General features: G+C 40.6%; 1 protein-coding gene across 8 annotated transcripts in view; it reads left to right on the forward strand.

Moving 5' to 3' along the window:
* The first annotated feature begins 6,440 nt into the window (after nt 1-6,440).
* BICD1 (BICD cargo adaptor 1) overlaps nt 6,441-23,880 on the forward strand; it is a 172,442-nt gene continuing 155,002 nt past the window's right edge. For 3 of the 8 annotated variants that reach the window (XM_031443829.2, XM_031443827.2, XM_031443828.2), the window contains exon 1: nt 6,446-7,121. In XM_031443829.2, coding sequence (XP_031299689.1) covers nt 6,909-7,121 — 213 coding nt within the window. In that variant the 5' untranslated portion in view covers nt 6,446-6,908. Of the gene's footprint in view, nt 7,122-23,880 lie in introns of all 8 variants that reach the window. The other 5 variants (XM_064479177.1, XM_064479175.1, XM_064479176.1 and 2 more) reach the window with 5 other exon arrangements.

Below are 23,880 nucleotides of genomic sequence, written 5' to 3' on the forward strand. Positions count from 1 at the left end.
AAAACATAAAGACAACCTATGGCTTGGGAGAAAATATTTGCTAATGATGTGACTGACAAGGGTTTAATTTTCAAAACATATAAACAGCCCATACTACGCAATGTCAAAAAACAAACAACCCAATCAAAAAGTGGCCAGAACACCTGCATAGCCATTTCTCCAAAGAAGACATACACAGGAACCTGAAAAGATGCTCAACATGGCTAGTTATTAGAGAAATGCAAATAATAGCTACAATGAGTTATCTTCTCACACCAATCAGAATGGCCATCATCAAAAAGTCCACAAACAATAAATGCTGGAGAGGGTGTGAAGAAAAGGGAATCTTCACACACTGTTAATGGGAGTGTAAATTGGTGCAGCCACTATGGAAAACAGGATGGAGGTTCCTTAAAAAACTAAAAATAGAGATACCATATGATCCAGAAATCCCAGTACTGGGCATATATCCAAAAAGATGAAAAATGTAATTCGAAAAGATACACGCACCCTTGTGCTCATGGCAGCACTATTTTACAATAGCCAAGACATGAAAGCAGCCTAAGTGAATGAACAGTGAACAGATGAATGGATAAAGAAGATTTGGTGTACACACACACACACACACACACACACACACACACACACACACAATGGAATACTACTCAGCCATAAAAAGGAATGAAATAATGCCATTTGCAACAACATGGATGGGCCTAGAGATTATCATACTGAGTGAAGTAAGTCAGACAAAGAAAGACAAATATTATATGATATCACTTATATGTGGGATCTAAAAAATTATACAAATGAGTTTATTTACAAAAGAAAGAAGACTCATAGACATAGAAAACAAAGGGGAAAGGTGGGGAGGGAGGGATAAATAAATTAGGAGTACAGGATTAACATGTACACACCACTATATATAAAATAGATAAACAATAAAGATTCACTGTAGAGCACAAGGAACTATATTCAATATTTACTAATAACCTATACTGGAAAAGAATCTGAAAAATATATATAATTGAATCACTTTGCTGTACACCTGAAATCAGCACAACATTGTAAACCAACTATACATCAATTTAAAAACGTATATAACCCTTTTAATAGTATATACCTACACACACATATATGACTATGAATATAAATGTACCATATTAATTTATATATGGTTACTTGTATGTAGAATAATTCGTTTCAGGTAAAAATAAAGACAAGAATTAATTAAGTTCAAAAAACTTTTTAAATAAAATAAAATAAAGTTTACTGTATTCTTAGAAAAGGAAAGAGTTACCCACCCCCGTGTTGCCAAATTCAGTGACGTTTCTCAGTCCACATGTTACTTGACCTTGATCTCCCAATGGCATTGACTTGGTCCTTGTTCTTTCGCTCCTCAAACCATCTCCTCTTTTGTTCCCTTTTGTTCTCTCCTGATTTTCCTCCTACCACACTGACTGGTCCCTTCTCTGCAGGCTTTTCCTCTCCAATTCAGCCTTTACTTGGGGTTTCTCAGGGTTAGGTCCTCAAAGCGTTCTCTTCTCTATTATACTCTTTTCCCAAACAGTCTGTTCATTTTCTTTGCTTTAAATATCATCTACTGCTAATGACTTCCAGAGGAGGACTGTTTATACCTCCCAAGAAGTCTTTCCTTTCTTTTTTTTTTCCAGGAACTCTTTCTTAATTTTAGTTTTTACATCCAATTGTCTATTTAACAGTTCTATTCAAATGTCTCAGAAGTGTCTAAAACTGAACATGTCCACAATAGAACACAATCTCCTGAAACTCCCTCCCAGCCTTTCCCATCTAATGGCAGAACATCATCCCAATTGCCCAAGTCAGAAAATTAGTTTACTCATGATTCCTTTTTTTTCTCTCTATCCCATATCCAGTTTCCAACCCTCTTGAGACTTCTAACATTCCTTTTCCCAATATATCTTGAATTCATCCACTCCTTTTTCCTACTGTCACCATCTCAGTCCGGGTCACCATTTCCGTTCTCCTTGACAACTCCAACAGCTTTCTAAAGTGACCCTATTTCTATCTTTTGATACCTCCTACCTTTTTTTGCAGATAGTAGTGATATTCTTAAAATACAAATCATATCGAATAATTTCATCCCTTATTAAATAACCAAAAGCCTGCCACTACACTGAGAGTAAACCCAAATTCATCATTCCTTTTTTTTTTTTTTTTTTTTGAGGCTGTTAAGCAAAGAATGCTATAAACAGATTCAGAAACTCTAGGTAAATTTCAGGGCCATCAAAAACCAAGAGAAGGGGACATCTTTTAGCAGAAAGAAGCCATTAAGGAATTCTATTCAAATCTTGAAGAACTGAGTGCAAGGCCAGCTTTAGACACAAATGTGAATCAGATGATAATTGTCTTCAGCGTTCCCAGCCTCCTCCTTCTCAACCATTCAGTTCCTTCCTTTGTGTAACTCCATCAGAATCAGGAGGAAATAAAAAGCAAGTATAACTGTAAATTTAAGTTTAATAACCTTTGCATTTTAAACTTATTTCTAATTATGAGATGACAGGCTTCTTTATTTGTTACCAAGAAATTTCAGACATCATTGAGGGGGATTAGAAATAAGGGTAGAGGATTTAAAAAGTCTTTTCAGGGAGCCTAAAAATCACAACTTGTAACCTATCAGCTCTTCTGACTTTAAGGCTGATTCAGTAGGTAAGTCTATTTAAAGACTAAAAAAAATTTTTTTTAAACAACTTTATTGTGGTATAATTTCTGTATAGCAAATTACACATATTTCAGATGTGCAATCTGATGGATTTTGATAGATGTACACACATACGAAACCACCACAATCAAGATAGCTAACATTTCCATCACTCCCCAAGAGGTGCAAATTTCAAACTCCCAATTTATCCCTTCGCACCCCGTTTAGCCCCTAGTAACGGTAAGTTTATTCTCTATGTCTGCGAGCCTGTTTCTGTTTTGTAAATAAGTGTCATTTGTGTCAGTTTTTTTAGATTCCACATGTAAGTGCTATCATATGGGATTTTTCTTTCTAAGGATTTTTCTGTTGCATGTTGAGAAGTTAAAGAGAAGTGTCTTGTCTATTCCTGTTTCTGTGTGATGTCAAACTCATTTGCATTGGAAAGTTTCTCTGTGAACGTTTGCACTTTGAAAGACCATATACATATTTTTAACTGACAGATAACTGGCTTATTATATTAATTTCAGGTATGCAACATCTAAATTCCCTAACCTGCAAGGCAGGCACAATCTCTGAATATCTCTCCAGTGTGGCCTGTCTCTCCAGCGTAATCTCAGACCACCTCCCCTTTGCTTAGTAAGCCTCAGCCCCTGATTTCTATTCCTTGCGCTCACCGAGCTCTTTCCTGCCTTGGGTTTTGACTCATGCTGTTCTGTCTTCCTGGAAAGCTCTTCCCCAACATTTTGTGCATCCAATTCCTTCATGTTCCTTAGAAACTAAGACAAAATCACTTTTTAAGAGATACGTTCATTGATCATCCTGCGATTTCTTTTTCTACTTCAATCTTATCCTTGTTTTTCTTCAAAAACTTTTACAAACAAACACACATATGCTGCTTATAGGTGTCAAGTACTGTTCTGTTCACAACAACCTCATTAGTAGATTAAATTACTGTCCCCTCTTCAAGGATGAGGTAACTGAGGCGCACACACACAAGTAAGCGGCAAATTTGGATTTGACCCGAGCAGATCAGCTTGCGCTCTTAACCACTCTGCTGTATCCTGCCTGCCAGTGTTACAACTTGGAATTATTATCTCAATCTGTCTTTTTTGTAGCTGCTCTTTGTTTTTCATTTATGTTACTGTTTGCTTGCCTTTGTCTGTCCCTTGCCAACATGAGCTCCATGAATCAGGGACCACTAAGCCCTGACATGTTATTGGCCATTGATTTCACAGTGCCTGCTGTGTACCTAGGACATAACGGGTACTTAATAAACATCGCCTTCATGAATGAATGAATGAGAGCAAGGGGAAGCAATATTCATGCTGATAAAGCTGGTGGAAAGTTGGTTTGAGGTACCAGACCACAAAAATACAATTTTTCCTAAATATTTGTAAGTAAGGAAGTTCCCTAAGTGATGGGAGGCTGCTAGGATAAAGAAATATGAGGGAACCCTGCTTCTAGGAACGATTTAAGAAATGATTTTCTAGATACATGCCATTGATATGTATACACATACATGTATGTACATATATATGGTATGTCTGACATAGGTATGAAGAAAGAGAGAAGTGTAATTGTGTAGAAGTGGAAGACTATGATATACACGGAAATAAGTTTGCTTTCTTCAAGTTAAATACCGACATAGAAAGGGCCAAAGTTGTAATAAGCAAAATCTTAAAGTATTGAAATAGTGTACATGTCTGAATGAAACCAGACTGAATATATTAATAAAAGTATTAAACAGAAAAATGAGGTGGGGTAGAGCCTGGGGAATGGGTAGCAATGGAAACTTAGAAAAAGGAAAAAGAGATATACAGAATCGACTCCAGGCAATATGATCCCTTTGAAGGGCTATGCTTACACTCTGTGGAGCGAGGGCAGGTCAGGGGCACACTGGGAAAAAGGCAGCTTCGCTAACTGCAACGCCAGGTTTCCCCTCCTTCTCTTCAGGAGTTCAGCATCGTTCATCACTGTGATGGGAGACTGGGCACTACGGGAGCCCCTGGGCGGCGGGTGGGGTGCTTGTCAGTTGCAGTGAGATCAAGGCTGCGCAGGTGGAATGGAATTCATGGTGGTCCAAAGTTTCAAGTCTTTTCTTTCTTTCTCCCTTCCCTTTGCTTCTCTCTCTCTCTGTCCTTTCTTGATCAGATAATCACAAGAGAATACTGTAATTGTGAGCATGTGGAAGGAATCTTTTTTTGTCTGTTTTTGGAGACAGTGAAAATCACATCCAGAGAACCTATTAGTCAGGGGTTTGTAAGAACAGTGCCATTTGCTCTTCCTCCCCCATCCTCAGTTGTCTTTTTTCCTTTGCCATGTACACAATGATGGGAGAGTCCTGCTTTCTAACTCAGAAAGCTTGTGCGTGTGTGTGTGTGTGTGTGTGTGTGTGTGTTTGAACACTTCTTGGCCACTGAGAAACAGCTCTGTAATAAGTGCCACCAGGAGTCAGGGAAGGACCTGGTCAGGCCCCTGGTCTACTGATCCCACAGCCTCCTGGTGACACAGAAACAGCCTTTTCTGCTATTGCTTCCTTTCTGTTTTGTTCTTCTCTGTTCTCATCTCATCTCCATTCTTTATTCTCTTTCTCTCTGACTTTGCCTTCATCTCCTCTTGTGATTCTTCATCACTCTTCATGCTGATGAAAGTGGTCTTCTTATGAGCACCTCATACTTAGTTGCTGATTTTGTATTAGTAACGTGTGAAGGCGAAGCTAACATAGTGATCCAAGTCAGGGCTCCGGAGATACGTTACATTTTGGCTTTACCAGTTAAGAGATGCCTGACTTTGGGCAAATCACTCAACTTCCCCTTGCCTTTCTTTTACTATCTGTAAACTGGGGATAATGGTGCCCACCTCAAAGGGTTGCTGTTAGGATGGGAGAGATTGCCTGTACCAAACTTAGAAGAATGCTTGGCACATGGTCTCATGAACTTATTATTTGAAAAAATGTCTATTGTGGGGTACGTATATTGATTTCATATATAGGGAATTTCATGCAGTTTTCCTTTATTAAAGAATGCGTAGACTAGAACTACTGGGGCAAGAAACAGTAGCACCTAGTGGTTTACTGGGTGCATACATTATAGAGATCTCTTTCTGAGTAGTGATCTTGTGATAAGCGAGCCACAGAACGCTTGGGCGAGGGCAACCAATCTTTAGCAAAGACTGTCCTGAGTGGGTAATAAGGTTAGCTGCTGAGAGCGGGAAGTGAATCAGGCCAAGCTAGGGAAAGGCAGGGAGGGAACGCGAGAGGAGGCAGGAAGAAGGGGCGGAAGCGGGAGCCTAGGCGTGCGTCTGGAAGGCTCCCGAGCATAGTGTTTGGATGCCGGAGGCCAGGGAAGGATGCTGCGATCCCAGCGGGCGAGAAGAAGGATGCCCGGGCCCAGAGCGCGTTAGTGACTGTTAGCTGCTCTTCGGGGAAGGCGCAGGTTCCAGGCAGTCTCCTGAGCTTGGGCTCCCGGCGCAGCCAGAGGGCCGGGCGCCCACGCCACTCTCGGGGACCTCGACGTCCACCGGGCGAAGCCCCCGCCAGGGGGCGAGCCGGGCCCGGCCAGGCCAGGCCAGGCGGGGGTCCCTCCCGCTCGCGTCCCGCCGCCCTGGGCCGCGGCCCCCCGCGCCCGCGCTGCCGCCCGGCGGGAGGCGCCTGGGGAGCTTGCCGTCTGGTCCCTCCCCCGCGCCCCCGCCCCCCCCGCCCCCCGCGCCGACTCCGTCCGCCTCCCCCCCGCCCCCCGCGCGGAGCCCCGGCCCGGCGCGCAGGGAGGGAGCGAGCGAGAGAGCGAGCGGGCCGGCGCCGCATCATTCCGCACCCGCTGCAGCGCGGCCGGACGGAGCAGGTGGAGCGGGCGGCAGCCGCGAGCCGGGCCCGCGGGGACTGCAGTGACGCGGCCCCGAGACATGGCGGCCGCGCGCCTCTGAATAAGCAGAATCCGAGCCCCCGGCCGCCGCCGGCCGCCGCCGCAGCCCGGGCCATGCCGCGCGGCCGCTGAGCGCGCGCAGGGGCCGGCCCGCAGGGCACATGCCCCCGATCCTCCCCGCCGCCTTCTCCATGTCGCCGGCGTCTCGGGCGGTGTAGCTGCGGCTGCCGGAGGCGCAGTCACGGCATCGCCCTGCTCGCCCATCCGGCCGCACTTCTCTTTTCCATTCGCATCCTTCCCTGCTCCTCCTCTCCTTCTCCCTCCCCCCGCCGGCTTTGCATCCATCTCCCCCACCCCGTCATCCCCTCCTGCTTCCAGCCGCCGGGGCTATGGCCGCGGAAGAGGTATTGCAGACTGTGGACCATTACAAGACCGAGATAGAGAGGCTGACCAAGGAGCTCACGGAGACGACCCACGAGAAGATCCAGGCTGCCGAGTACGGGCTGGTGGTCCTGGAGGAGAAGCTGACCCTCAAGCAGCAGTATGACGAGCTGGAGGCTGAGTACGACAGCCTGAAACAGGAGCTGGAGCAGCTCAAAGAGGTGAGTTGCCCGTCACCTCTTCCCTACTCGGCCCCCGTTCCCCCACCCTCGACGCCCACTCAGCGTTTATGAAGGAGTCGGAAAGGATGCTCGAGCCCATTGTTTTACCCCCCAAGAGAGCAGTTGCCCAGGAAGTGAATGTACAAGCTGGAATTTGGGAGGTGATGGCTGTTGAGGCTGTGGGGGAGAGGGATTCCTGAGAGTCCTTAAGGATCGGCGCTCTAAGGCGACATTTAGTGGGTTGGAATGCGTAAATCAAACTTCTCAAACTGCTGTTACATCAGCCCAGGTTTCAATGTCACTCCCGTCACCCACAAAGGCGATGAGTAGGTTTGTGTTGAGGACCCACAGTTTCAGGATGGTTACCTCAGCCTTGTGCTGAAGGTGGCCACTCCTTGATGAGTCTGGGGGCTGTTTTTAGAAGAACTCCCCGCCAGTCCCGTTTGACAAAGGCTGGGCAGTCTTCATTCTCCCTCGCCTTAGTTATTCTTGTCACCGGCTGCAGGAGAAAAACAACTCTGCTGCTGGGTGATGTGCTGCCTTGATTTAACCTCTGAGTGAGTCTGGGCTGTGCCTCAGAAGTCTTGTAAGGTCACCCTGAGCGGGGGAAATCTAACTCCCTTGCAAATGGCCTGAAAGAATGGTATATGTCAAGTTCGTGCGTAGCCGAGCATTTCAAACGAGGCTCTTCTGTTAGAAATGACTGTATGAATAAAACCAGAGTATCTAAAATGGGCCCCGTATATATAACACTTGCCCTCTTTAATCTTTTGGTATTTGGCATCTTTTAGAGACCGACTAACGTATAGGAAGAAAGTAAGTGGTGAATATGCTTTGATTTCCTATCGGAGACAAAATAATATACTATTGTTGAAGGAAGTCAGTCTGTTTTCCCTGATTCCTGAGGCACTATGGGTAGCAAGTAACCAGTTATATATGCAGACGTGCACATTGGCTTTCTGTGCGGCATGTCTTTATTTTTAGGTGAATATTGGCATTTTAAATGTTAATTCTAACTTGATACGTAACGTTATTCAGAAATTTTTTCTTGTAATGTACTCAGTTTTTCAGGAGGGTGTCTTGTTTTATGTTATCACAGTTAAAAGACATGATTTATGACATCTAATCAACTTACCTAATAATTTAGTACATAATATGGTAGGCATTTATACTTTGAGGTATGTCTTTTTTCATTCTGATGCCTAACTGCCAAAAAATAAACATATGGTAAAAACCCCAACTAGAAATCTGATTTTGAGGTATTTAGCTGTAAATTTGTAGTCCATATTGTTTTGTTTTGTTTCGTTTTTTGGGGTTTTTTGGTTATCATGTACATGTCTGTTCTTAACTACAGCTGGATTTACTGGTGTTTTCCAACTTAGAGTAGATCTTCAGCTGAAATGTTTAAATTCAGTGATGGTGAACCTTATGAAGTCAGAAAACAGGATGATGATTGTAAATCTCAGTGGTATTTTGATGTCTACACTTATGAGGACAGCTTTGCCAAAACAAGGAAGTGCAAACCAGGCACTGTTAGCCATCACCTCCTTTATAAACGTGGTAGAATTAATTTAACGAAAAGGAGTGTGACTGTTAGATGACCTTCCTGCTTGATTCAAACAACCCTACTAGGTTTCCTGTGTCATTACAGTCACCCTGCATAGTAAACCTTAATACAGTTGTCTTTTGCTTTTCCTAGACCGTAAGCTCTTAAGGAAAGGAATCTATCTTTACATTACCTCCAGTCTTTATCACAAAACCTAGCACCTAGTGAGTGGTATTTTATGAAAGAATACATTTATACTGAAAGACGATAGAACTTTTTCAAGCATTCACTAGTCAATATTGGTTAGTGCCAGAGAAAGACTAAAAAAATTAGAAAGTATAGAAAGTGACTAATATTAAAAACTACCTGCATTACTTTCATTAGCAATAATAGGAAAAACAAGAAAAAGTGTTTTGTAAGAATAGTGTAACTGGTTTCTTAATACCGAATATTGCAACTACCAATTACTATTTTTTCTATAAAAAATTGTGGCATAATCGTATTTTGTCGTGTATAGCAGGAGGTTAATAAAAATTTATCAGGATCATTTTTACCAAATGATACTTGTTAATATATGTATTTGAGTTGCATTTAGCATAAATGTAATTTAATTTTAGGTTCCCAATGAATTGGCTTATACAATTATATAAAAATGTATTTTAAGGTAATAAAAGAATCGTTGTATTTGGTTATTTGATAGTGAGACCTGTTATTCTGATCCTGCACTTTAGTTGCGAGTATTATTTAAATGAACTAAATCAGTCTCACTACTGTTTCCTATTTGAAAAGTAAATCCAAAATAATCGTGCAAACTAAGATATTCTAGCGATATCTTATGGAAGCCATTTTTGAGAAACATGTTTTGTGAGTGCTCTTGATTTTTCAAAAGCATATTTTGTTCATTTTCAAGTTTATATACTAAATGATGCATTATACTATAAAGCCAAGTATAAAGTCTTCGGCTTATTTCTGGGCTGTTTCAACAAATATGATTCATTTAAAAGTAATTGGATCGGTTTATTGGAATGTCAACAGGAAAGCACTGTGTAAGTCCAAGTTGGATGCTGGTGGTTTGCAGTGTGGCCACACGGCTCAGTCTTTACAGGTCATGTTTGTTTGCAAGAGTCAGCACCCAGCAATGCTACTGCCCTCCCTCCCAGGCTTTTTACTGCTCTGACAATAATCCGAGTGAGCAGTGTTGCTGAAGATGTGCAGAATCAAGATGATGAATTCATGAGGTTTTTTCCTAGTTATTTTCTTCGGTAGGTCAGGCTTGCTTTTTGACTTGGCTCTTCCTTGAGCCTACACAACTGCTGTCATTCTGTTCCCGAAAGAAGACTCTTGAAAAAAAAAAAAGTACTGATGATGTGAAAAAAGAATGACTGACTTCGGACATCATCATCATCATGTTTCCCTTTTCATTGTCTTTGGGAAGCTGGACCGAGCACCTGTCCACTAGAATATTCGGCCGCGGTTTTGCTTTTATGATTTCACGAATAACGCATGCTTTTCCGAGGCCTAAAGGGTACCCAGACCCAGTTAGGTTCAGGGCCTGGCTGATTGTATGTTTGAGATGTGTGTAAATCAGCACTGTGTCTGTCACCCAGGCCAAAATAGTGTTTGAAGAAGAGTCATGTTTCTAAAATTATTTGAAAACTAAAAATATACATTTGTTTAAAAAAAACCCTAGAATTTAAATTCAAGGGTTTTCGTTTTTTGTTTTTTGGCTTTAAAAATGTTTGAAATTTAAAATATTGTAATGTTTAAAAAGATCCCTGTAGAAAGGAGTGATTCAGCATTCCTGGTAGCATTTTACGAAACACATCCATGTGACAACATGAGAAAAGTTTTGCAGCTAGGTTACAGTAGACCCTCTACTAAGAATCTCTGACTCATTTTCTCTCATTTTCTCAACCTGACACCAAGGATAGACACTAGCTGCTGAGGAAGCACTTTGTGGACATAGAGCAGCTTTTCCTTCTGGGGCCAATTTGAAGCTTTTTCAGGACCGTAGTTACATCATTCAAGAAATAAACATTGAACTTAGAGACTTTTAGAGATCATCACATTAGGACCTGTTGAAAGCCATTTAACTACCTGAATTCGTCTTTAAACAGAACTAATTTCTTCCCCTATATGCTTAGAAAGATGGTTAGTTTCTCTTCTCTTTGTAAATTCTAAATCATAAAATCATATGGGGAAAACCCCCCGGCTTCCTTTCTAATCTAAGAATAAACACAGAGAAAGTTAATACTGAATTTGTTAGTTGGCTAGTGTTTTTTCTCTCTTAATGTTTTTGCTGAAGAGATGTTACATTTATTATCAAATAATTTTGAAAAGTGTTTACAAGCAGCCTCATCAAAGAAGCATAATCATCTTCAACCACATTTTTTTTCACCCAATTTCCCTAACACGTGCCATTTTTGCTTTTTGTTTCAACTCAGAAGATGTCTCCTCTGGCAAAGTTATTTCTCAGGTGTCATTTAGCAAGATTTTATAATCTCTCATCACATTCACCATATTTGCATGAACAGCAGCCATGGTTTGAAGATTTTTTTTCGGAGTTTCATGCTTAACAAAATATTCTTCCTTATCTTCCCCTTACATACACATGCACTTTATGGATGTTGCATTCTAAATTGAAAATATAATGAACTTGCATGTTGAAAGATGTAATAAAAGACCTTCTCACACTGAAGCTTATACCTGTAAACATGGTTTGAAGGAGAGGAGGACCTGAAGACTTGGCACAGTCTGACTATTAAATGACTCCTTATGGCAAAGGAGAAGTCGCAGGAGGTGAAACTGGGGATGTGGTCGTGGCCATGTTTTGTATTGGGAACCGGGAACCATTCAAAGGAAATGAAACAAAACACGTAGTAACTGCGGTTGGTACCTTGCATTTATCTCATTTAATCTTCAAAGTCACTCAGAGGCTTAGTACCCATTTTTACAGATAACAAAATAATTGAAGTCATAAAGCATTAAACTACGGATACAGCTCGCCTCAGGACAAGGCACTTTGCATGCCTTATCCCCAATCTGTACAGCCATCCTTTTACAAGAGGAGACTTGGTTTCAGAGAGGCTGAAGAGGCTTCTCAAGGCCACAAAGCTAAGTGATGAAACTTGGTTCAGGCTGAACTCTTTTCACTGCGCCGAACTCCCCCTGAGAGGGTGAAACACCTCAGTCAACCTGCAGTTTAGAAGGTCAAGGTCACAGAGGGAGGATTGCAGCTGTGCAGGGGCGGTCGGGAGTGAGAGGTGGGGACAAACCTTAGGGCTGCTGAGGAGCTGTTGGGTGGAGCACGATGTTGGATGGGACCGGATGTGGCAAGTGAGGAAGAGAGTGGATTTGAGAATATCAGGATGGATAGCAGGTGGTTTCATTCACAAACGAAGGTTCAAGGAAGAGCAGTTTTAGAGGGTAAAGTTGATGCCCGAGTTATGAGTCCTTTTAATTGACGTTTTCTTGGAGAAGAGGCATAAGTTGCATGATACATTAAAATACTCAACTCTCAGTTTAATGAAACAAATGAATAATTTGTACAGTGGGTTGATGAAGCCAGATCGCATTCTGAAGTAAGAGATGTGCAGACTCATCAGAAGTGGACAGGAGGCTGGGCTGGGGCAGGGAGGAAAAGTGGCCCCTGCTGACTTTTTGGGTTGGGGGTGCTGGGAGCAGCAGCACTCACCCCCTGCTGTCTGAGATGTGAAGGCCATTAACACTTGTACTTTAAATTTTTTTATTTTTTTAATTGAAGTACAGTCAGTTACAATGTGTCAATTTCTAGTGCACGCATAATGTTTCAGCCATACATAGACATACATATATTTGTTTTCATTTTCTTTTTCATTATAGGTAACTGCAAGATATTGACTATAGTTCCCTGTGCATTAACACTTTTGAGTTTTTCCCTTTGCTTTTTTTTTTCGGCCATCAGAGTTTGATTACTCTTTAAAAATTACAATTGTATAATTACGACAATTTGTGGCAACCATTCCAAGTTAGATAAAAGCATAGACAACTTAATAGTTTCCCCTTCCTCTCTTCCCAGTCTGTCTCTGTTTACTTGGTGAGTATTCTCTTATATTTGCTTTAAATTTTTTTAAAATTTTATTTTATTGAGTTATAGTCAGTTTACAATGTTGTGTCTAAATATTTTTAAACATATGGATCCATATGCAGGTTTTTCTGTTGTTCTTATTCTTTTGTTTTTATAAAAATGGGATCATGCCATACATATTACTCTGCAACCTGGTGGGTTTTTTAAAATTTAATAGTATGTCCTTTTAGAATGCAGATGATCTAGGGCAGGGCAGGATGTTTAAAACACTGATGTTTTGAGTGTGAAGCAAATGGGACTGGTTAGGGAAGATGAGTAGAGAGCTTCAGGGAGTGTGGTTGACACTGGAGGATGGGCGGGGCGGGGAGGTGGCCCAGGGTCAGCCCTAAGGGTAGCTTGGGTGGCAAGTGAGAGAGAAAGCTAGTGTAGGTGTGGGTAAAAGATACTGATGGAATTTGTTGGGGTGCACCATGGCAGGTCTGTGTCATCATAGCAAGGGAGGGAAAAGATGGGAAGTTTTATGGGTGAATTAGCAGCGATTTTGATTCCTTGCCTTGGCTGGTGATGGAGCGATGTGTATCAGCAAAATAGGCGGCTGGTTTCCAGGACTGGCAAGAGCCCGTCCTGCAGTGTGGCCACATCCTGTCTATGCTGGGTCTTGGCGAGAAGCCAAGATGATGCAGGCAGATTGGGCCTCATTATGTTATTCCATCTTTGCCCTGTGATGGTTGAGTGGTTTTTTTTAGCTTTTCAGAAGAAACTATTTTTTATTATAAAACTATTTTGGTTGTAATTATGAAGATAATTTACCTTTATTGAAGACAATAAAGTACACAAAAGTATAAAGAAAATTAAAATCATCCATAATTTTATCACCGAGATATTACTGTCATTATTTAACTTCTTTCCCTCTAGCAATCCTTTATGTGTGAAGGTATATAATGAATAATATCAAAACTGATATCAGTATGAGTATAAATATAGATGCAGATAAATACGTAGGTCCTAATATAGCTTTTTTTCAAAATTTGAATCATGCTGTCATAAAAAATTATTTAAATTGCTCTAAGAAAGTTTTTTTAAATTGAAGTGTGGTTGATATACAATATTATATAAATTACAGTGTACAATACAGTGATTCAGTTTTTAAAACTTATACTCCATTTATAGTAATTATAAAATATTGGCTGTATTCCCTGTGTTGTACAGTATATCCTTGTAGCTCATTTTGTACACAATAGTTTGTACCTCTTAATCCCCTACCCCTGTAATACCCCTCCCGTCCTCCCTGTCCCCTCTGGTAACCCCTAGCTCTCTATATCTGTGAGTCTGTTTCTTTTTTGTTATATTCACTAGTTTGTTTTATTTTTCAGATTTCACATATAAGTGATATTGTACAGTATGTCTTTGTCTGAATTATTTCCCTTAGCATAATACCCTCCAAACCCATCCATGATGTTGCAAATGGCAAAATTTCATTCTTTTTTATGGCTCAGTAGTATTCCGTGTGTGTGTGTGTGTGTGTGTGTGTGTGCACACCACATCTTTATCCATTCATTTGTTGGTGGACACTCAGGCTGCTTCCGTATTTTGGCAGTTGTAAATAATGCTGCTATGAACATTGGGGTGCATGTATCTTTTCAAATTAGTGTTTTTGTTTTTGTTTTGTTTTGTTGTGTTTTTTTCAGCTATTTACCCAGGAGTGGAATTGCTGGGTCATATGGTAGTTCTGTTTTCAATTTTTTTTTTTGAGAAACCGCCGTACTGTTTTACACAGTGGCTGCACCACTTTAAATAGCTGAGTTTTGAAATAGTTGGTTGCGGTCTTATATAGCTTCTGAAATTTAGCATGTTGTGCAGGTGGTGCGGAGAAGGTACAAGATAGGAAATTGTTTGGCAGAAGTGTTTTTCCTTATTATGATGGAAGGAAATAAGAGAGTGGCAATTGATACCTTTTCCTCCTGGGATTTAATTACTTTATAAAACTAAAGGGTTGGAGTTGATCTCTGTGATTTTTATTATTATGATGGTTTTTATTATGACTATCTATTTTCTGTGATGCTGTGTTTTAGAATTGCCAAATCTGCTTATTTACCTACCTGTCCTTTACTTTTCAGATTCATTTTTTTACAAAATATAGAAAAATCTTGCCTAATTGTGATAATTTTCCACTAGGCCTCCAGGGACATACATCAATTGTTTTCTATATTTTTCCCTCATATCTATTTCCACTCTGGTCACTCAGCTCCAGCCAGGATAATCCACCTGTCTTCACACTTGAACTCTACCCACCTACAATTGTTTTTTTTTTAAACAATTCATAGTTCCTTGAACACCTGGCCCAACTCGGTTCCCTCTGGATTCACGTTACTTTTCGAATCATGCCCATGTTGTCCTAGAACTGATTCGTTGGGTTTGCTTTCATGAGCATATTTGTTACTTGGCTTTCGATTGTAGAGCAAGGCCTGGTGGGTCCCTGGGAGCCAGATTTTGTATCAGAATAAAGAACTAACCAGCAAAGTTGTCCGATCACGGAATGAGGCAAGGGATTTTAGTAAGTAGTGAGCTCCCTGACACCAGGGAAGTTTACTGAGTCTAGGCAACCAGATGCTGGGAATACTGCCCGGAGGGCTCATGCTTGGAAGGGGGTTTATACAGATTGCTTTCTTTCTTTCTTATTTTGATAGAGGTTCTGGGGATTGAACCCAGGACCTCATGCATGCTAGGCAGGCACTCTACCACTGAGCTATACCCCCCTCCCCTATAGAATGGTTTATAATGTCCACCCCCTCCATCTGAGTTTTTTTTTTTTTTTTTACCATTCCGTATGTTCCAAGGAATTTCATGTGTTTTTGTTTTTTTATACTCCCTTCCCCACCACTAGATCACAGTGTTTCCAACATGGTCAAAATTTTCTATTTAATAGCACTTCACAGTATTTATGACTTTTGAACATTTGAAATATTCTCACAGTGTATCAAAAGTTTATCTTAGTTTTCTTTTTAAAAAATACTTCCATGCTTTCCTGACCCACTTGGGTTTGTTTGTTTGTTTGTTTGTTTATTTAAAAATTGTTTTATTCATTTACTATTGTATCATTTTATTTTATTTTATTTTTGTGGGGGGAGGTAATTACTTATTTATTTTTAGAGGACGTACTGGGTATCGAACCCAGGACCTCAAGCATGCTAAGCATGCACTCTACCACATAAGTTATACCCTCCCCTTATGTTATTTTTGAGGGAGGAGGTAATTAGGTTTACTTATTTGTTGATTGATTTTTAATGGAGGTACTAGGGATTTTAATGGAGGTTTGAACCCAGCACCTCATGCATGGTAAGTATGCACTCTGCCTTGTAAGCTATACTCTCCCCTAGTTTATCTTAGTGTTGATTTATGTTTTGCTTGTTCTTCAGAAGAAGATTGATGCAAAATTTAAAAAATTAAAATGAATATGAGTTGTGGGACATTTCAATTTTGAAAGCTTTGTGGTTGCATTGAGGGTGGTCTCCAGCCTCTGGAATCCCTGTTTTCATGCCCTGTAAGAATACCCATTCATGTAAAGAGGATGTAGGAAATATACATAGTGGAATACTACTCAGCCATAAAAAAGAATGAAATGTTGCCATTTGCAGCAACATGGTTGGATTTGGAGGCTATTATGCTAAGTGAAATAAGTCAGACAAAGACAATACTGTATGTTATTGCTTATATGTGGAATCTAAAAAATAAAACAAATGAATATATCAAAACAGAAACAGACTGATGCATGTAGAGAACAAGCTAGTGGTTACCAGTGGGGAGAGGGGAGGGGCAAGATAAGAGTAGGAGATTAAGCACAAACCACTATTTATAAAATAAATAAGCTGCAAGAATATACAAGAATATATTGTACATTGCAAGGAATATAGCCAATATTTTATAATAACTTGAAACAATATAGTCTATCAAAATTTTGAATCACTATGTTGTACACTTGAAACTAAGACAATATTGTAAATCAGTTATACTTCAATAAAAAAGAGGAAAAATTTTTAAAAATTCATCTTTGAAAAATGACCATCTGTAAAGTAGTGTATTATTACCTTCAGATTCTTCAAGTGAGGTTCTGGAGCGCGACATTGGACGAGTTTGAGCAGAGCCTAGATTCCCCCAGGGCTTTTTCAGGAGATGACTGAATACAGACTACTCATTAGGACCCCCTAGGTGATTTATAAAACTACTGCTGCTGGGACCCCTCTCTGAGACAGTTTAGTCATTGGAGGTGGAGCGAGGGGCTTCAGTATGTTGACACCCCCCCTCATGGGTGCAACCAGGGCTGAGAGCCTCTCTCTTAGAAACTTCCAACTCTAGGACTAAGTGACTGTACGAATAGAAGTATTTGGTAAGAAAAGCTGGAAAGTTATGAGCTAATATGTAAACATCAGCTGCACAGGAAGGGAGGGTATAGCTCAGCAGTAGAGGGCACGCTTAGAGTGTGCATGAGGTCCAAGGTTCAATCCCCAGTACCTCCATCAAGAAATAAGTAAGTAAGCAAACCTAATTACCTCCCAGCAAAACAAACCAAAAAAAAAAAATCAACTGTGCAGTCTTTTTACTTGTCTTCTCTGTTTTCTGGAAATGAAAATACTGGAAACCTTTCAGAAAACCAGCAACCAACGTCATCAAAAATCTAATCGCAAAAAAAAAAAAAATCTAATCGCCTCAGTTAAGATGTATGCTAAAAGCGTGTAATACTCGATCCGTCAGGGTTGTCTGAAGTTCCTTTTAAAGTTACTTGTCTCCTTTGCTGTGTCTGTTTTGTTGTTCGCAGTTGCTTATGCCAACTTTACAAAGTTCATAAGTAGGATTTTTGAAAAAGAATTGCTCTGCTGGATTGATCTTTTAACTTCTGGGGTTAACTTCACTTGTTTTTTGTTTATGCAGGCTTACTGTTTTCAAACATTTTATGGGGAAAAAATGTAATATTTAACTGCTACGTTTTTATATTTAGAATCGGAAAAAAGGGACCTGTTTGCATTTATGGGAAGTACACAATCACAGTAGCAATTTCCTTAAGAATGTTTCGGCGTGGGTCTGTAAATAGAAGGTTCTGAGTGATGGGTGTTTGTTTTTCTCTGGCATCCTGCAGACTAATGTGGAATCAAATGCCACTGCTGAAGAGCTCTTAGCCGTCAGTTTTTGAAACTGAAAGAGGTCTTTTAACGTGAATGTGCCTTGCTGAGAAGCCTCACTGATTGCCTTTCTCTAGACGGTTTCAGGAGATGTTTTGAAGCTGACCTTGATGTGAGGTTGGATCTTGTGCATGGCTTCTTTTGATGAGCTGTAGATATGTCATCTTGCAGATTACTTTTTTGGCATGCATGGCCATGTTCGTTTAAATCATAATCTGAGAGGCTGGAGGGGATTGAGTTGGGGATGAATAGCAGATGCGGTCAGAGAGGGAGGAGGTGTCAAGTGATGCAGTAGCTTTTACATCCTTACTAGGACTTTTGACTTTTGCTTTGCATGAAATGGGAAGTTCTTGGAGGATCTGAGCACAGAAGTCACAAATACTCCACACTTTCCCCCCCAATCCGTGTGTACATTCGAAGAGACTGTAACCTCCTTCAGGGAAAAGGAGTTTAAAATAACCTGGTAGCTCGTGAGAAGTGTCGCATTCTCCTCCCTGCCTCTCCCACAGCAAGTGTTTCATAGTTGTTCCTGGTATTGTGTTCCTTCAGGCTGGGAAAAAAAAAAGATGAAGTAATTAAGACAGTTATTTTGAAAAGGAGGGGGAGGATATAGCTCAGTGGTAGAGTGCATGCCTAGCATATGTGAGGTCGTGGGTTCCATCCCCAGTACCTCCATTAAAAAAATAAATAGATTTAATTACCCCCCCCAAATAAACAACAACAAAAAAAGAGGTTCAACTAGACACCTGCTTTAAAAAATAACCATTTGTTTGAGTAATTAACCAGTTTACTAGAAGAGATACTGCGCTGACTTGCTGGGCTCTTCGTGCTGGAATCTTCACCTGAATTTCTCCTACTCTGTGCCTTATTCTGGACCATGTGAGCCATCTGGTAGACCCTAGTCTAAAGTGACATGAAGACAGTTTAACATTGTATGACTGGTTTTGTGTCACAGTTGATATCCTAGTTCCTGAGGGACTGGAATGAATGCTGGTCGTTTATTCATTCATGCTTTAAATATTTAGAGAATGTCCGTTACATGTCGAGCTCATGCTGGGTGTACAAAAACTCTTTATTTCTAAGTTAGTTGCTTACTGTTAGAGGCAAAAAAGATGAACAAATGTGATTAAGATGTTTTATTGGAGAGATCATGGGCTTTTGAGTCAGAATGAACTGTCTTTGAATCTGTTTAGTAGCTTTGTGATTTTAGCCTAAAACCTAGAATGCTACGAACCTCACTCTCCTGTTCTGTGAAATGGAGGAACATAAAAACTCTGGGTGTAAAGAAAAATCCACTTGAAGCATTTAATACAGCCCCTGACACATAGTGAGCACCTGATAAGTGATGGATGTGATGATGAGAATAATAATTAATAATAATAATAAAATGGTAAAAATAATAATATGTCAGCTGTGCTTGACAGGACCCCAAAGAAGAGGGCAGCAAACTCAACTTGAAGGGACCCCAGGAAGCTTCCCGATCGTGGGCACGTGTGAGGGTGTGGGACCAACAGAACGGATTTTCTTTTTTCTTTTGGTTAAAAAAACTTTTTAATATAAAATGAAGGGGAATAGACCCACCAGAATTAAAACATAAAGTTAGAGCAGTTAATGTAGTTCGCATTGATCAATGAATAAGACTGAAAGATTAATAAAACAAAACGGTGACCATACAACATGTAAGAATTTCATATAATCTGGGAAATATTTCCAAGATGTCAGGGGAAAATGGTTATTCAATAAACAGGTCACCATATGGGGAAAAATACTGTATTCTTCCTTCATTTCCTGATTTAGGCCCCAGGGATCAAAGAGTTGAGCGTAATTAAATGAGTCATAAAAATAATAGAAAAAAAGGAATCTTCTTAAAACTATATAATTTTAGAATAGGATAAACCTTACTGAAAGCATGTCACAAACCAGAAGCAATAATAGTATATATTGGGAAAATTAAACATTTTTGAATGGGATAATAATTAATGAAGTAAAAAAAGCTAAGAAAATTATTTGCAATATGTATTTTAAAAGATTCGTTTTCTTAATCTTTGTTAGAAGTTCATTAAATAATAATTTTAAAAGACTAAAATCACAACAGAAGAGTGAGCAAAAGACATAGATATTTTGTTGCCCAAATGGCTTTTAAATAGATTAAAAAAAGGGACAACACAATCCTAATTACGAAACACAAAATAAAATAACAAATGAGATTTAATTTTTCACCAAACAGGAGGGATTTTCCAGGCAGAGGCGGGGGCAGAGTCATTGAGGAAGAAGGAGCAGCCTGCAAAGGAGGGGGAATTGGAGAGACCGTTGCTTGTCAGCATCTGTGTTACTGCGGGTGGGGTGTGACATGGGTGAGAGGTGGGAGGTGAGCCTGGAGAGATGGTGTGGGGTCAGGCGACGAAGGACCTTGTGACAGGCTCGTGGGTCCCTGCCAGCCTCGGCTTGGGCGTGGCTGATGGTGGTGACGTCTGCCACGGGAAGGCTTTGCCACTGAGAGCCAGTCCCAGGGACAAGGTGGGCAGTACCTCCGACCAACAAGGGGTCTGGAAATCTCTGCTGCTCCTCTGCCCCGTTTGGTGTGTTTCAGGGTTTGTTTTAGCCTCGTGGCTTCTTGCGAATTGGAGCGAGGCCGCTTCCCAGTCTCACCTTCATCATGACCAGGTCGCCTGATTGCCCCTTCAGCATGGGTCCTCGGTGCCACTGTCCTCTTGGGTGGCTGGGCTGGTGCTGCTCCCAGCGACTGTCATCACGCCCGCACCCCTCTGATTCCTGACTCACAGCTCCCTCAGCCGCATGCCCCCCTGGAAGCCTGACTTCCAACCTGTTGATTAGTCCCTGGACGTTGCGCTCTGTCCACACTAGACTTATCATTTCCTTTCTCATCGGCTTTGCTGTTTCGGGCTGATTACTGTTTTCCTCCTTTCTTGTCTTTTTTCCTCAGTTGTCATTAAATCAGCTTCAACCTCCTTTTTGCTTCTTTTCTGGGAGAGTCTCCCTTACGCCTGTTGAACAGGGAGGGTCAGGCCACTCGTGGGAGTGCTGAGGACCTTACGCTTAGTCTACATACCACACAAAAAGCACTGGCAGTTTCAAAGCAGGAAGGTAATATAATTAACATTATGTTTTTAAAACAGTGATTTTTGGTTTTCGATTCTGACAGTGCAGTGGTCCTGGCCCTCTGCCTAATAACCCTTTTGCTGGGAGCAGTGAAAAATGCTAGATAAAATACAAAAATAGCCCTTACAATGCATGAATGGACTTTTTAGCAAGAATGCTCAGAGGCTAAACCTGAATTAAAGCAGGAACCTTTAGAAATGAGCAGTGTGTCAGCCCTGACTCCTGCCTGGAGTGCACTGGCTGAGTCAGATAAAACTGAGCTTGTTTCTGTGGGCCACTTAGGGTAGAGGAAATAAAAGACAAAGCTTAGAATTCCCCACGTTTGGGCTCCAAAGGACGTCACACTCACTGTAGGAGAGAACTGGAAAAACCATCCTGCCCAACTTTCAGCAGGGACTACGTAAAACGCTGGGTATCTATTCTCAGACTTCGTACCCCACCAGTAGGCTTTCGCCAATGTCTGCAGACTGTTCACACAGCGTATGTGTGTGTGTGTGTGTGTGTGTGTGTGTGTGTGTGTGTGGAAGGGCTGAAATTCAACAAACTTAAGGTCAGTCCCACTCCTGGGCGTATACCCGAGAAAACCAAAACGTGAATTCAGAAAGACAGGCTGTGTGTTTTGATTCTTGTTTAAGAAGCCTTCTCTTACTCTAAAGACGTAAAAATATTCTCTTGTGCTGTTTTCTGAATATCTTATGGTTTGCCTTTTATATTTAAATCTTTAATTCTCCCTGGAATTGATTTCTGTGTTTGATGTGAGCTAGAAATCTAATTTAATTTCCCCCCATAATTTTCCGCTCTAAAATTGGATTCCTAGTTGTTGTTGTTTTTTTGAGGGGAGGGGGTAATTAGGTTTATTTATTTATTTTTTGAGGTTCAACCCCCAGGACTTGGTGCATGCTAAGCACGCGCTCTACCCACTCCCCCATTGCCAGATACCTCACACCATCGGCTGTGGAGCAGTCCTTCTGTCCTCTGCTAACCTTCAGCGCCTGCTTTATCGTAAATCAGGTTTCTGTATATGCACAGGTCTGTCTCTGGTCTGTCCCCTTCCATTGGTTGTTCGTCTGTTCCTGGACGAGTGTCACAGTGTCTTACGGTTGCGGCTCTGTGATACGTTCTGGGTCGCTGGTGGACCACTTCCACTCTGCCCTTCCTTAGGAGTCGTCCGCTTTAGGAGTCCTCTTTGTTCTCATTGGCTTCGATACACTTTTAGTATTTACAAGGAAGTGGCCGGTGAACCAGGGCAGAGCACACGGTTTATTCCCATCTCCCCAGTACTGTTTCGGAAGGATGCTGAGTGTCTCGTGGTTGTCCTTGACTCTGTGTACATTTTTATAAGCAAAGCAGGCAAGCTCCAACAAGGGAACTCAATTGTCTGACCAACTAGCTGTCACTACAAACCTTAATGGGGTCTGTGATCTAATTCTTAAGAACTCACTTTGGAGAAAAAGATTATTTAAGAGCTTTTCATAAAGTTTTAAAAAATACCAGCTCTAATCTCCAAGTCCCTTATGAGCAGGCATATGCATATTTCTAATTTAAACAAGCATCTGAACTATTTTATGGCCTGGAGCTCTATAAAAATTCTGTTCTTGGTGATTTTCCTCTTACCACAGTCATTGGAAAAACAAATTTCTACACTGATTCCCAATTAACTGGTCTATTTAATAATAACATCATACTCCTGTAAAACGTAAACCTTTTATGGAAAAGGCTCAGATGAACTATTACCTAGGTAAGAATCCATTTCTTTTTATCATTTTACATTGTTTCAGTTTTAGTATTAATCAGAAATTAATTATTCCTCTTCTTAAAAAAAAATTCATAGTGTTATTTATGTTCAGATAGTTTTAAATCAATAATTTCTCCCACATGTTTATAGCTTAATTATATATATAGGGGGAGGAGGTAATAGGTTTATTTATTATTAGTTTTTTTTTTAAATGGAGGTGCTGAGGATTGAACCCAGGACCTCGTGTGTGCTAAGTACACGCTCTACTGCTGAGCTATATATACCCCCCCCCCGATTATGTTTTCAAGTCAAAACTATTTGAGTTTTTTTCCCCTTCATAATCTGATATTAACAATATGGAGAGCTTACGTTCAGCAAACTAGCATCACACTTAAAATGTCCTATTTAATATTAAAAAATAAGACTTCGCCAGTCCCCTTTTTCCCCCTGTGTATTCTTCTTTCTCATTGTCTCTTATCCCCTCACTCTCCATTAACTTTACACCAGAGTATCAAGGATTTAATGGATCACGAAAGAATGAACTCTAGGGGGAAATTCCTGGGAACATTTATTAAATGTCAGTGTGGAGGAAATCTTCCTAAGCAAGATATAAAATTTAGAATGAGAAGGCAAGGCTGACACATTTGGTTCCATAGAAATTTTTTAAAAAACTGGAATAGACACCCTAAACACAACAGATTGGAGAAAAAAAATGCAACATGGTTAACTTACAGAGGTTTATTATCCCTAATATACAGCTCCTCTGAATTGATTGAAAACAATCATACAATCACCTCCCCCACCAAAAAAAAAAAAAAAAAAGAAAAAAAAGAAAAAAACCCCCAACAATAATACAACAGAAAAAGGGCAAAGACTGTAACTAGACAAACAGAAGAGGGTTTGCAAATAATAAACGTGGAAAAGATGCTCAATCTCAGCGAGTGATTGCAAATTAAATAATAGTGAGTTTTCACTGGTTTACCAATCAGCTTACAAAAATGTTAAATATTGACCACATGCAACGTGGTAGAATGTGTGGAAATGTGAGCATTCTCATACCTTGTTTGTGGGAGCAGGAGTTGCTGTGAGTTTTGAGAATGTGACTGGGCAGTCTGTAT

Source organism: Camelus dromedarius, chromosome 25 (genome assembly GCF_036321535.1).
Source record: "Camelus dromedarius isolate mCamDro1 chromosome 25, mCamDro1.pat, whole genome shotgun sequence".
Taxonomy (NCBI): Eukaryota; Metazoa; Chordata; class Mammalia; order Artiodactyla; family Camelidae; genus Camelus; species Camelus dromedarius.